The 15,210-nt window shown below is 47.9% G+C and overlaps 1 protein-coding gene across 1 annotated transcript in view; it reads right to left on the minus strand.

Annotated features, from left to right (window-relative positions):
* Window positions 1–15,210, minus strand: part of LOC142572746 (uncharacterized) — a 144,184-nt gene that overhangs the window by 40,735 nt on the left and 88,239 nt on the right. Inside the window, exons 12-17 of the mRNA XM_075682066.1 lie at window positions 12,261–12,388; window positions 10,874–11,113; window positions 7,989–8,099; window positions 7,109–7,241; window positions 3,555–3,721; window positions 682–885 (exon numbers count right to left, since the gene is read on the minus strand). Of these exons, the coding sequence (XP_075538181.1) occupies window positions 682–885; window positions 3,555–3,721; window positions 7,109–7,241; window positions 7,989–8,099; window positions 10,874–11,113; window positions 12,261–12,388 (983 nt within the window). The remainder of the gene's footprint in view (window positions 1–681; window positions 886–3,554; window positions 3,722–7,108; window positions 7,242–7,988; window positions 8,100–10,873; window positions 11,114–12,260; window positions 12,389–15,210) is intronic.

Consider the following 15,210-nt stretch of genomic DNA (forward strand, 5'->3'; position numbering starts at 1 on the left):
CTGCAAGCACAAGTCTACAAAGGAAACTCGATACGTGTTTTGTCATATTCAGTGTCCCTGCATTGCGAGTTGTCGATTAACGCGGCCTCGCTCAGCGATCTGTTAGCCACCTTCCTGGTTAGCCCAGATGGTAGAGCGACCACGCCGGAAAGGCGTTGGTTCTGGGTTCAACAACCCCTCCTCCCCCCCCCCCCCTCCGCAAGAAAGAAAAAGAAACAGGACACGTATTTCTCCGATGCTCTAAGCTTTCTGACAAACCCGTATGGGGGTTTTCTTTGTAGCCTCGTGCTGCAGTCAGGTGGACGACAATTTTTCGCTTTCACGAGCCGTCCTCCACTTTGTGAGCTTCCGCGAAATTGATTTGCCTTAACACATTTTCGGCTGATTTTATCAATGCAGATAACAATGTGTCACTTGGTCTCGGTAAAGTCTCGATATGATTCCGCTGTACCCTCCTCTCCGCTTTCCTCCTCGCGCCTCTACGCTCTCGCCTCTTTTTTCATTTCCCGCTGAGCGCTGCGTTGGCTCGCATCTCTCGCTGTGCTCGTTCTCTCGGTTACGTCGAGGAACGACGCCGAGGCACGCCACAGGAAAGGTCGCCTAATAAGAGCGGCGCTCTAAAATGTTTGTCCACTTAAAACGCGCGGTGCGGAAAGTGCAGCGAACTACTTGTCCGCTCACCGGTGCCTTGAGCTTTATGGCGGCCGGGAAGGCATCGAGTATGAGCCTCGCCGCCTCCAGGTTTCGGGCCTCGATTGCGGCGTGCATTGGGTGGCAGCCCAGGTCACTGCGCGCCCGCAGAAGCTGCGCATCCGAGGCAGCCAGTTCCTTGAGCTTTGCCAGGTCGCCACTGCCGATGGCCTCGTGGGTCGCGCTCACTTGGTGCTGGAGAACGAAGGGTGGCGGCAGAAAGTCAGAGACAGCCGGCCCGTGATCGGCTCTCACGCACGAGAGTCAATCATGCAGTCGCTTGTCACATTTGGCAGTACGATGACGAAGCATTTAATACGCGGCTTAGGGTCGGTGAACTCACTCGTGACTCGAATCACTCGCACCGATCGATGAGTTATGAGTGACTCCGCCTGAGTCTGCTTTTCGCTCGCTAAACTTCATTGTTGTTGCTTTTAATGAGCCTAAGTCAGAGTAAGCCTGAGTCAGAGTGAGCCTGATGAATCAGGTTTCTGGTGAGTCTGAGTGCGAGTGAGACCGGTTGAGCCTGATTCTGGTGGCTCTGGGTTAGAGCGAGCCCTAGGTTAAATATGTATTTTGTGAGTGAGCCTGTGTGATTTCCGTTTATTTTGCCGGGACGTATGCATAGTGTCGTAGAAAATTATTCCGTGCATTTACATTAATTAGGACTCTGTTGGCTAATCCTGAATTGTTTGGTAATAGTGTCTGGCTACTCTGAATGTTTGTTGGCATTCAGATTTTTTTTCTTTGTGGTCTTCGTATTGGTTGTGCTGTTATTTGTAAGAGACAAAATCCCGTGAAGCACTTTGTTCAGGATTTGTGTCCAAAAATACAAAGAACATTCAAGTTACAACAATAACGGCGAGCACTCACTTCGGGTATCGAATGTTATCGCACGGGTCAAGTGCGTATGCTGTATTCACCTGTTGTTTCGCCGTACATTCCTGGTTAATTGATGAATAAATTCTGGGGTGTTACGTGCCAAAACAACGATTTGATTACGAGGCACACCGTAGTGGGTCACTCCGGATTAATTTTGATCACCAGGCGATTTTTAACGTGCCCCTATTGCAAGGGACACGGGCGTTTTTGCATTTCTCCTCCATCGAAATGCGGCAGCCGCTGCCGGGATTCGATCCCGCGACTTCGTGCTTAGCAGTGCAACACCATTCCAGCGTAATCGTCGGTGCTCGCATACATTCGATAATGGAACAACGCTATATACAGGCTGTCCCAGTTATCATGTATCGTGTTTTCAAAAAAAGACGAGTCATCATACCCAAAGATAACAAAGTGCATACGGTACACAGCAGAGTAGAGCAGCCGCAAGTAATTTTTTTGCTGATGTCATCTAATGCATTAATTAATTGCAATTAGCTTACTTTCCTTTATTTATTGCTCGGAATGCCGTGCTGTCAATGAAGAATTTGTAGAAATTTCAAAGTAACTTAATACTGTCATATTTTCAGTCAGGTACTTTCCCCGTTAATTTTTTCCGGCCGATATAAAAAAAAAAGCACGCATGAAATGAAAAATTATCACGTGACTAACCGTCCGCCCGCATCGGAAAGCACAGCCCTCACACGTTCCACAGGAGTTGTTGGCACTCTTTCCTGATCTACAACAAGGCGTCGTGCTGTCACCGGCGGGGCGCGCAAGATGGAGCGCCAGCTATGGCACAAACTGCTATGGCGTTTGTTTGAGGGCGCTGATTTTTGATGTGGGCGGACGGTTCGTCACGTGATATTTCTCATTTCTCGCGGGCGCTCTTTATAAGTAAAAAAAAAATATAATAAACGGGTAAGAAATACCTGGCTGAAAGCATGCGAGCTGTAACTTTCTTTCACTTTCCCACAAATTATTCATTGACAGCACGGCATTCGGAACAGCAATCAACAAATTAGCTAATTTCAATTAATTATTAAATTGAATGACATCAACAAAATACTGGCGGCTGCTCTACTCGACTGTGAACAATATGCACTTGGTTATCTTCGTGTAGATTGTCTCGTCTTTAAATAAAAGAGAACGTGAGGTATCATAGCTGAGACACGCTGTATTAGTGACGCGCATACAATCTGATCAGACGCGCGCCTCACTTGCTATAGGAGACAACGCAAGAACGCTTTCAGATACTACAGGCACGTCTTGCGCTGCGAGAAAGCATGGTAACAGCGGCAACACAGCGCAAAACGAGCGCTGCCATAAAGTGAAACAACGACGCGTGGCAAAGTGACTGCCGCAGTTGTTTTCGGTGCAAATCACCGATCCGGTATAAACAATTCTGGCTTATTTCGAAAGCAATATTTATGTGTTTTCTTAATATTTGCTCTCCTGTGTTTCAATATGGGTACGCTTCATCCGCGACCGCAGAAGAAAAAAGAAAATGCTCTAACCAATCTTGAAATGACCGGCACTATTGCAAACGCTCTCGGAACTCGGAATTATCGTCGACCGTCGATGGCCTCGCTCGAGAGTGATCTGTGCACGGATGCAGCAAGGCTGGAACGCGTTCAATTTGGGCCAGATAAATTTAATAATGTTCTTCAATGCATACGCCAGTATACAGACTGTTTTAGGCCGTTTGGACGCTGCACCACTAGGTAATGCATTTCATGCGCTTGGAAATGATCGCTGGCAACTGTGGCGAAGCATGCACAGAGGACCCTCAAGAAGAACTAGGACTTTGTTGACACTCTGCGCGAGTTGTTGCTCCATTTTTCTCAGAGCTACGGTGTGGTATGGTAGGATGAACTTTATTCAGGTCCGGTAAAACTGTTTTTTTTAAGCTTCTCTTAACACGTACACGAACGATGACGCGCCATGCACTCGGCGGGGAAGCGACGGTGGACAAGAGCACTCACCAGGAACTGGGGCAAGCTCTTGAGCAGGTGGCGGACCTCTTCGTTCCAGCTCGTGCGGCCCAGAAGATGCCTGCCGTGGCCTTCCAGTACGAGCTCGCGGACCTCAGCGGGATCGCCTTTCTGCAGCGCCGCCGTCAGCTTCTCATGCAGTGCCGTGGACGCGTGAGCTGTGGAGAGAGAGCGAGCCTGTCACCGAATCTAGCTCAGCGTTGGGTGACGGGCGCCGCCACTGTCGCCAGCGGTACGACAGTTGGCTGCGTATAACATGTAAAGCGGCGTATAGCTAACTGTAGGTACCACTACAGATGACTCGAAAATCAAGCGTGGTTTAATGGGACTCATAAAACCTGAAACACCGGACACGCGTGCAGTAAAATGCACTGCAAGCAAAGCAGCGTCAATCTTTTCCATGTGGATCTGTGGGTGTTGGCCGTCTCGTGTTTAGAGGGTTCCCGCCAGTGCAGTTCAAATATTCCGTTAAAATACAAAAATACATATACACTTTCTATTGAAGCCGTACGGGGAAATTTTGATTCAATCGATAGATCGTGACCAAAGCTACTGCGTAACAATGATGGCTTACTGTAATTGATGTCACTCGCCGAGCGGACTTTCTATGTTTCAGGAATGAGGTTCAGTATTGTAATAGAAGAAGAGCACCGCTATCGTACCCCTTTGGAATAAGCCAAGCCCCCGTGCATTTCCGCCGCACTCGCCGGTGTTACCGTGCTGCGAGCTTCAACCTAAGCTTCAATCGCGCTGCCCGCGAAAGCCAGCGGCCATCGTTCTGATGTACAGGAACTGGCATACCCTGCAGTGACGAGGGTGGTAGCGTTTAAACATTTTCGAACGACGTAACATCCCGCAATTAAAGGGACACCACCTCACCTTGGAAACTACTTTGAACAGTATGCCAAGTCGCCTTGTGGGTGAACTTATCTAGCAGTCGCAAGCATACAGCCAAGGCTGAGGAAAACACGCGTTAAACTAGGTTCATAGATGAATAAAGCATACCAGGCTTTAGCATAGACGATCGGACACATGGCCGCGCCAAAGCTCAAGGCAAGGTCACAGGACAGTGCTGTTTGAATGCTGAACATTACTTTTTTTTTTTTGGCAAGGCAGTCTACAGTGGCGGTCAGAGTTCTCACGTCTAGAAAACAGGTTTAGTAACGTATAATTCCGACACACTGCATTTATTTTGGCAGTGAGGCACCGGTGTGGTATAATCTACACCACAAACCCCGAAGCAGCTGGACTTGACATACTGGCGTCAATGTTATTAATACGGTAGCAGATTCTAGATCGTCTATCAGTTTCCGTTTTACTTCAGCTTCACGCCACCTGCTTTCGGCAAAAATTCATTGTGTCCGTTGCCAAAGTCATTGCTCAAAATCAGAACTCATTTTCAGCTAGGACTTTGCGAAATTTTTATATATGGTGGGAAAATGTCTCTGTAGGAAGGAATCAACCTTCGTTTTGTGAAACCTAGCATGGATTTCTTGAAAAAAAGTTCTTATTTCAGTAAAGGTGGAAAACAGCGTCTTAACGACTTGCAGATTTTACAAATTCGAAGAGCTGTCGCTCTAAGATTACCGTATTGTATACCGCCAAAAATTTTTCGATAAGTTTACGCCACTAGTGCTATATTTGCCCAGGGGGAAGTTAAATTTAGGTCGCCCACAATATGTTTTTGAAAAATTTCCGGACTTTGATTTCTGAGCAGTTGAGTTGGAAAAGTAGTCGCAGTTCCACCGTGTGGAAGGACGTTTATGCCTAATGTAAAAAAAAAAACTTACGTGAAAGTGGAAAATATTTGGAACGCCGTTTTGCGACTGTCCTCACCAGAACATATCCAGTTGGCGCGTCCACTGCAGTGGCGTCATCGCGCTTTCCCAAAAGCTGCGTGCATCGCTCATGTACAAGGGGAGTATTTCAGATAGCAGATGTAATTAGGGATCAATGCCAGAAATAGGCTACCCCGACTAGTCTTTAAAAACTTGCTGTGCGCGCTCTCGCGTGCTTGCAACCTCAACGTACCGTAGTAGGAATACATATGCAGGAGCCGCGAAAACATTTCTTGGCTAAAAAGAAGCTAAAGCGACACAATTAGATGAGTCACTATTTTTTACTACAACGAAAAGAATGAGTTCAAAATTAAATGTAGCTGTGATTTTAATTTTATTATGAGAACGAGACACATCGTTGGGATGACCATACATGCGTGTTAAAATAGGCGCAATTTCTCCGCTTATACATAAAATAATGCAGTATGTTTTTGCAATGCTAGACTTACCAGTCCTGGGTTGGTATTCTACAGCATTTTCATAAACATCATCAATGATTATTTTTTTTAAACGTCTCTAAAATATTCACATTTTCGGTACTTTTGCAATTTTGGCATTTTAGGGATTTTATAGCGAAATAAATGCGTGGTGTAGTTGCACACTTCTGTTTTTAGTTTGCAAGAAACCTTTTGAAAATTTGTCAAAGATATTCCTTAGCAAACATCTCTGATTTCGGGGTCAGTCAGAGGCAGTTGCTCAAAAACCAAAGTTTGGCAATTTTTCAAGAACATACTGTGGGCGATATAAATTTAACGTCTCCTGGGTCACTGGTACTAGTGTAGTAGATTTACGGAAAAACATTTGTCTGGGTACAATTAGTTAATTTTAGAGTGATAGGCATTCGAATCTGTGCAATCTGCAAGTCGTTAAAACGCTTTTTCACCTCTAGTGAAATAAGATGTTCTTCAATAAATTCGTGCTAAGTTTCGCAAAACGAAGGTTGATTCCTGCCTACAGAGACATTTTCCCACCGGATACAAAAAATTGGCTGAAAACTAAAAAATAGTCGGAACCTCCCCTTAGTATGTATATATATATATATATATATATATATATATATATATATATATATATATATATATATATATATATATATATATATATATATATATATATATATATATATATATATATATATATATATATATATATATATATATATATATATATATACCACAACACACCCAGTTGTGAGTACTTTGTGTTTCTCTGCGGTACTACTGGAAACAGAAAACCAAAAGTTGTTGACATTCTCATCCGAGAGTAAAACCATTTCACGTGACGTACAGCCGACCGCAAAATTCTCTGAGCACGCGATTCGAGAAAAAGATAAATTTACCGCATCTTCGCCACTGAAGCTATAAGTCAGCGGTGCATTGTGATATCGCACAGGAAAGTACAGGTGAATCTTCTTCATTTCGACGAAGGACGTGCTATTATGGACAAAATGTGGGTCTTTCGCCGGCTCTGTGCGCCGAAAAGTTTAGCGATCGAGGGTACGTCCGAGATTATGTTGATCACCGACACAGCTGTACATTCTGGCACCATGCCGTCGAACTGTGATGGTCACGGTGATGACTCCACTTCTGTCCGTGATCTAGCATACCCGTATAGAGATTCATATTACTTTGATAATTCGCGGGAAACTGGGTTTCATGCCCGCTCACTGCTAAGAGCATGCAAAAACCGAAGCGCACATCCACTTACAGTTCCTCCGTGGCCTTGACCCCGGAGGTTCCGAGCGACTCCTGGCTTTGTCTCTCGCACTGCTGCTCATCTGGGCGACCTCAGGAGCCAGTTGCAGGTGGTGCGTTTTGTAGTATTCTGACGACTTGCCCCTCTGCAAGTAGAAATCAACAGCTGCATCTCGGAAAGCGTAGGGAACTGCTTGAAGCACAACCACATTGCATCCGCATGGATTTACATGAATTTGAAATATTCGTAAACAGCTGGTTAACCTCGTTCAAAATCCACTCGTTGTGTTTGTGCAGGTGGCAGCGTTTCGGGACTAAGAGGGTGGGTGCAATTAAATAGCTCACGAAGAATCGGTTCACGCGATTCAGCCTCCTCCAATCCAATTGTGTGTAAGCGTGGTGCCGTGGCGTCACCACTATGTAAAGAGAGAGCTGCCTTGTCGTACACTAGCAGATTTGACCACGCCGCTCGCACTGTTTTTGCATTCTTTAACAACGAAGAACGCACATGGTTTTCATGCAAATCGGTCTTACTTAGACTCAAACATATATTCATTGCGTTGACTCGGTAGACATGGCGTTCTGCTGCAGAGTACGATGTCCTGGGTTCGATTGCAAAAAAGTTCGTGTGCCGCGCTTTGGGCGCCCGTTAAAGAATGCCAAGCGGTCAAATTTAACCCGGAAACCTCACCTACGGCACCTCTCAAAGCCTATATCTTAAACCTCATTAATCAGTCGCAAACTGATCGTAAACTCGGAAAACGCCGATGCATTGTGGTATTCTCACGCGCGGCCACTCCTACATAACGTGACACGTGCCATGTGTGTCCTAAAAGTTCGACGGCGTCGCAGAACTCGGTCGATTCAGTCTGGAAATAGAAACAACGACTCACGTTGTCCCTGATCCTTGGGTCCGAGCCATTCTGCAACAGTAGTCGGTACATGTCCGCGCGACCGCTTCTCCGGGAAGCAGCCGCCGCGTAATGCAGAGCCGTACGTCCTTCCTGGAACGATGAAAAAATGGGTAGAGCCATATACGCAGGTTGTTTTCGTTCTCTTGTGACACAATATCTTGGTGTGCTCGTTAATCCTTGAACTTATCCCTAGTAATTTTGGTTAGTAGTTCGCTCGTCTTATTGAAGTTAACGGCACATCATTCGCACAAGCGCAAGGAGGCGTTAGGGACAGCGTAGTGCATTTATGTGTCCCGTCAAGAAAAAATAACGCCACTACTCACATTCAGGAGTATTTCTGTCTCAACAAATTTTTGTGCGCATAGTTTAATAATACTAAACGCTCCTATTTCGCCCAACATACACAGATAGATGGCCATACAGTTGGCTGTGCCATTAGAAAACTTAAGACATTTGGCTTCTGATCTTCATACTTGCCGGACCTTAGGAAACAGCAAGTCCTGTTTACTATGTAAAATATTATTTTCTGAGAAATACCGGTTATGTACGCTGATCCTGTGCTTTGATTTTGCCGCGCTATAGCTCGTGTATTACTCGCCCTCGTGCGCGACGCCTCCCTCTGCAACAGTTTTGTAGCATAAGACTGGCCCATTGTGCAAGTATGCGCCACTGGGCATACTATGTAGGTTCTACCGGGTGGATTTAAATGTGCGGTTGCGTAATTCATATTAGAAGCGATTTTAAACACAGACATTCAAACGGTCTATCAAAGACCATGCTTGTAGCTCTCGCTCTTTCGTAGTTTGCGGGCACATATTTGACCAAAGAAATTTTTTTTCAGCATTTCATCTTATTCTTAGTTATTTGCTTGCACAGTTCGTGGCAACGGAGCAATCGCCGATCGACTTTCGAAAAAGGGCGTGCCTTGGGATCGAGCTACTGGCATTCGACTTTACCGACCTTGCTCGTTCTCGAACACGCACTGTACAAAGCTGCGTCTATAGAACGACCTATGTGATGGTTCTGGTCGACCTATACCTGTTCATTAGCCCTAAGTGAAGTACACCGTATCAAATTCACACATTCTTCATTGTTGAAATCATTTTGAACCCGACAAAGGAGTCGGGTTCTTTCAAACACTTGTATTTTTCAAACACTTGTATCAAACACTTGTATTTACCGTTTGCTCACTGTCACCCGCCACATAAAGCAACAGAGTAGGTGATCTGCGGAGGGGGGCGGGCGTATTCTGTAAGAGTCTACATAGTTGACTGTCCATTTCGACCGCCGCTGACTGACTGGGGCCGCTCATCTCCTACACGCTTGCAGAGCTCCATCCAATCAGCACATCAGCAGCGGCCGAAACGAGCAGTCTGCTAGATGGACTCTTACAGCATATCCCTTCTGCAATCACTTTAGTGACGCCATATTTGCAAGATATGCGTTCCCAGTAAAAGAATCCAGCAGAACCCATCTTACGACGAACGTCGACGTTAATGGTATTAGTATTGAAGCAATGCAGCGACACACAGCAGTGGAAACGCCGAAACATGTACGGCAGCTGGACTCCTCTCTCGCACCTCTTATTGTGCACGCTGCGCCATCAAGCGGCGTCGCCTCAAGGGCCGTGCGTGGCGCTGGTTTGACTTCCCCGAGCATCGGAGCAATTTAAAAGATCACTTTTGTCATTGTAGAGTGGAACACACCCTGGTGGCACACGTCTAGTTACCAATGTGAACTTCAAAGATGTTCATTGAATAGCGGCACACACTTACTAGTACATATCCAGTCACCCAAGTCACCCAAACACTGTTCCCTCAGCACAGCAACCCGATGCGCTACCCATTCTACGATGGACTACCCAGTGATACATATTGTCGGGCGGACGGACGTACAGACGGATGGACAGACAGACAGACAGACAGACAGACAGACAGACAGACAGACAGACAGACAGACAGACAGACAGACAGACCCGACCCGACCCGACCCGACCCGACCCCACCGGACCGACCGACCCGACCCGACCCGACCCGACCCGACCCGACCCGACCCGACCCGACCCGATCCGACCGACCGACCGACCGACCGACCGACCGACCGACCGACCGACCGACCGACCGACCGACCGACCGACCGACCGACCGACCGACCGACCGACCGACCGACCGACCGACCGACCGACCGACCGACCGACCGACCGACCGACCGACCGACCGACCGACCGACCGACCGACCGACCGACCGACCGACCGACCGACCGACCGACCGACCGACCGACCGACCGACCGACCGACCGACCGACCGACCGACCGACCGACCGACCGACCGACCGACCGACCGACCGACCGACCGACCGACCGACCGACCGACCGACCGACCGACCGACCGACCGACCGACCGACCGACCGACCGACCGACCGACCGACCGACCGACCGACCGACCGACCGACCGACCGACCGACCGACCGACCGACCGACCGACCGACCGACCGACCGACCGACCGACCGACCGACCGACCGACCGACCGACCGACCGACCGACCGACCGACCGACCGACCGACCGACCGACCGACCGACCGACCGACCGACCGACCGACCGACCGACCGACCGACCGACCGACCGACCGACCGACCGACCGACCGACCGACCGACCGACCGACCGACCGACCGACCGACCGACCGACCGACCGACCGACCGACCGACCGACCGACCGACCGACCGACCGACCGACCGACCCAACCGACCGACCGACCCGACCCGACCCAACCGACCGACCGATCCCGGAAAGTGCGCGAAGTATCCTAAGGATGCTAGTCTTATTAAGACCGACGTACCGCGTCGGGGGATTGAGCACTCACCCGGTCCCTGGCGTTGATGGTCTCGGGAAAGCGGTCGACGAGTAGCCGCGCCACGTCGTGCCTTCCGAGGACGACGGCGCGGTGCAGCGGCGTCATGCCTAGGTGGTCCCTGGCCAACGCGTAGTCGGGGCTCTGCAACTGGCTCTCCAGGGCGCGCACGTCGTCGTCGGATACCGCGCGGTGGATAGCCTGGATGCGCTCGAGCAGCCGCGGAACGTCCTTCCTCAGGTACTGCTCCACCTGCGGGGTCAGTGATCGAGGTTTGTTCATAGCGGGACATCCCTGGAATCGGTGTTCTCCGTGGCCGCTTGATCCACCAAGTAATACTGCTCCAGTTGACAGCCAGAAGAGTGCTGTGTAAATAAGTCCCCTTCTATATCCTGGTGATGTGGCATGGATATGATTATTGCGCGAGGACTTGTAAAACTTCGACATAAATGCACCCAAAACGCCGCTGCAAGAAAAATAAAGGAGAAAAAAAATAGAATGGGTTACTAGACAAGTGAACGCGAAATTTTCAGAAGGCACTCTATAGGGTTATTTCGCAACGCAAATAACAAAAGGAAACACATGGTTAAACAAATTATTCATGATTAAATGAATAATTGTTAAGTTTAGGCTACGTAGCCTTAAACGATAGGAAAAGAGCAACATGAATTGGGGATCAAATACAATATGTTATGTTTGAGAGCAGGGGGAGGGGGGGGGCATACTTCGGCTACAGAGTGAGGTCCAATGGTAGGGCAGCGCGCAGTCGAGGCCGGCTGAAGAGATAAAGAGGATGGAAAATTTGAATTTGGTTGCTACAAGAAGGGTTCGTTGGTTGGCTTCCCGCAGATGCAACTGGAGGTCTCCCTGGAAAATAAACTCTTTTCTTTGGCCATGTCCAACCTCTCCGCACACGACAAAATTGCCATCGACCCGAACAATGGCAGCTGCGCCCGATGCAGCGACGAGACCGTAGGCGGCACTACACGCTTTGTATGGCAGTGCTCCGCGAAATCTGAGTTCTACGCCAAGTGTACACACACTCTGCCACCCAGGATGCATTCGAATGCGCGCTATACGCGGGCAGTCAGGCGCAGACACTGTATGTCGAGGGGAAATACTGACCTCCCCACAGGACTTTCTAAATAAAGGAAACCCCAGCGCCAATTTTTGAGGTGCTCAGATCCTTACTTTACAGCACACATGCCGGTTTTCAAAGCCAGTGGTCTCAAAACAACGATAAGAATATGCGTTAAAGCAGAGACGGCTGTCCCTGTAGCATTCGTAATTACTCTGACTGTCCCGGTGATGCCGGTTTACCGATCAGGCGCAACCAGAAAAGTATACGTATTCGTATCGGTAATGGGCGGTGTGGAAGGAGACATCGAGAAAGACCCACCTGCTCGTGCCGGACCGAGGGCTCTTTGGCGAGCCTCTCACCGTAGCCTTCGAACACGGCGCCCTCGAGCTTCTGAAGATCCTGCTCGTCGATCCATTTGCGGATGTTGGCGGAGTTCACTTCCAGGCCTGCGCACATATGCATACGCGACCCGCGTATAAAGGCTCGGCGAATCTCGAAGTGTAACGTATTCGCGATGCTAGTAGAAAGCAGTGGTTACGCGAAGCGTTCGAAATGTAATTGGCAAAACTACCCAATGAGTGATTCGACGACACATGAAAGCGTAACTACGGGGTGTCAAAGTTAATACGAAGTCCGTCGGTATGGCGTCTCTCGTAGCCTTATGTGGAGTTCAGTCAGTGTAGTCAGTCATCGTCGGCAGTAAAGTGCGTTTCGCACGTTGCCTTGATTCTACGTCAAACTCATTGCACATCGCAATGCGCACCTAAAGTTAAATAAATTATGGGGTTTTACATGCCGAAACCACTTTCTGATTATGAGGCACGCCGTAGTGGGCTACTCCGGAAATTTCGACCACCTGGGGTTCTTTAACGTGCACTTAAATCTAAGTACACTGGTGTTTTCGCATTTCGCCTCCATCTGAATGCGGCCGCTGTGGCTGGGATTCGATCCCGCGACCTCGTGCTCAGCCACCCAACACCATAGCCAGCACCTGAAGTGATGCAATCCTCCTGCAGGTCGCTGCTCACGGTAAAGCAGTCACTTCGCTATGGAGGGATCGCAGATTAAACGCAAAATTGTCGCCATCCGGGTTAATGAGTAGGCGAATAAGAATTGTGCAGCCTCAACGCACATGTTGGAATGTACGTGAAGCTTCCCATAAATTTAATAGCCAAGCGCAGTTTCGTTTAAGCATTTTCGCACACATCTTAGTTCAGCACTTCTCGAAGAATGGAGGCGCGAGCATCTTTATTGGGCATGTCGTAGGAATGTTTGAAGAAATTATATTTATAATTATATATTATTGTTATATAAGCCATCGAAGAAATCGTATTTGTTTCAAGGCAATTTCTTGTTAAATTCTTTGTATATCACGTTATTTTCCTTTTCCTCTGCCTTTTTTCCCGCAAATGTTTGCTTTACTCTCTGGACAAGATAATACGGCCTTGTATATTCCATCCGATTTTCGTTTAATCCGCTCTAGTGAATCCGCCACAGGCGAACCAAACCAAACTTTGGGGTAACGAACTTGTAGTCGCGGCCAGAAACGCAGTTTTGCGAAAGATTTGTCAATAAAATGTTTCAGCGTGTACATCGCAGCCTAGACAGAAATTGACACGTCCAGTCTTTGCTCGACAAGGTTTCACACGCGCGGCTGTTAGTCTTCACGCTTCAATTTAAGAGGCGAGTCACTGTGCCGGAGCCACTCACAGAAGTCTAGGCGAATACATCCTGTGAAGTGCAACATCCTGGACTCGTGGCCTGACTATAGAACGACCAAGCACCGAGCTCTATTGTTAAGGCGAAGGGCAAGAGAATGGAGGGTTTAGCCAATGGCAATCGTAAGATTGCGCAAAATTACTATACCTCGCTCGCCAGTTGGTAAGAGTCAGCTGCTCCCAGAAATTAAAATATTTCGCTTAGAAATAGTTTGCTCAGCCTAAAAGCGTGAACGACTGATTATCGCAACGCAATGCATCTGTAGAGCTAAATTTTCTCGCACACACTTTACCGCAGAAAATACGCGAATGTATTTATCTATTTATTTCCTTACTATGGGCTTCGCTATTATTCAGCATATCTGACTTCACCGTCTTGAGTGAAATGTGTGGCTCTCGTCGTCCGAAACGACGTGTTTCCGCTGAATGGTGGGCTGGTGCATTAGGTGACCAAATGGACTGGCACATTCAAGCATTGAGGAGTAACAAAAAAAAAGAATAAAGAAAAAAATCACGCACAATTAAGCTCCTCTGGGACTTGTCTAAGTATGCGTAAGCATTGTGCCACTTCCTCATCTCCACGCAGCCCGGTGTCATTATCAATGTTACGAAACTTGGTCCGACAAGTATAAACGACAGCGCTGCGGCGACACTAACTGCTGCGGACGGCGGCGCAAGGTGAATTCATGATTGCACATGCAGATGTAGAATAAAGGAGATATCGCAGGACGAGATATCTGTGAGCAAAAATTAAGCGGCGGAATATACTACAAAGCTGCTTTGCAAAAAAAAAAAGACTGCGAATAGTCAGGTAGAACACCTCTGCCAGTTCCAAGAATAATGTAAATGCACAAATTGTGTAGATTTTCCTGGAGAAAGCTTCTTTTATGTTGTTTAGTGCGTAATGTATTAACTTCTCCTTCATTGCTAGGTATTACAGTTTAACGATCGTCGCTCAACTAACGCTCGACTTAAATTTGCTCCACACTCGACTGCTTCTGTTGCCGATTTCGTTTCTCTGCAGCAGACTTAAATTTACCGTTGCCCAATTCACTCCTTGCCTATTGCTCTGATTGCTTGTTCGGGCACCTGCCTAGTGGCACGTACCCATTCTGGGGAATTGGCCAAGACTGTACGCACACCCATGGCTCAAGTTGCCTATTCGAGCACACACCAGGTAGCAGTGCCCACTTGCACGTATCCAGTGGCTCAAGTTACGTTATTAATAGGAAAAACGGCAGCAGCCAGCACCCACAAACTGTGAAGCAGATGTAAAAAAAAAAGTTTTCTTCTGAGAGCCAAGTTCTGCCTCATTGTTTTCGTGAGCAATGTGCGCGAAGAAAATGTTCTTAAGGACCTGCTGAAGAGCAAGAACCCAGCACCTCAGGGATACCACCTTTGCGTTCGGTCGAAGCCATTTCCTCGTCAATATTTATGGGTTTTACAGGTGAACGTACGCTGCTTATAGATACTCGTCCACAGTGAAAACATCGCAATGTAAAGAAAAACGCGATATCTAAATTAAAATGCTCCCAAAAATTGTAAAAAAA

This window comes from Dermacentor variabilis, chromosome 2 (assembly GCF_050947875.1).
Source record: "Dermacentor variabilis isolate Ectoservices chromosome 2, ASM5094787v1, whole genome shotgun sequence".
Taxonomy (NCBI): domain Eukaryota; kingdom Metazoa; phylum Arthropoda; class Arachnida; order Ixodida; family Ixodidae; genus Dermacentor; species Dermacentor variabilis.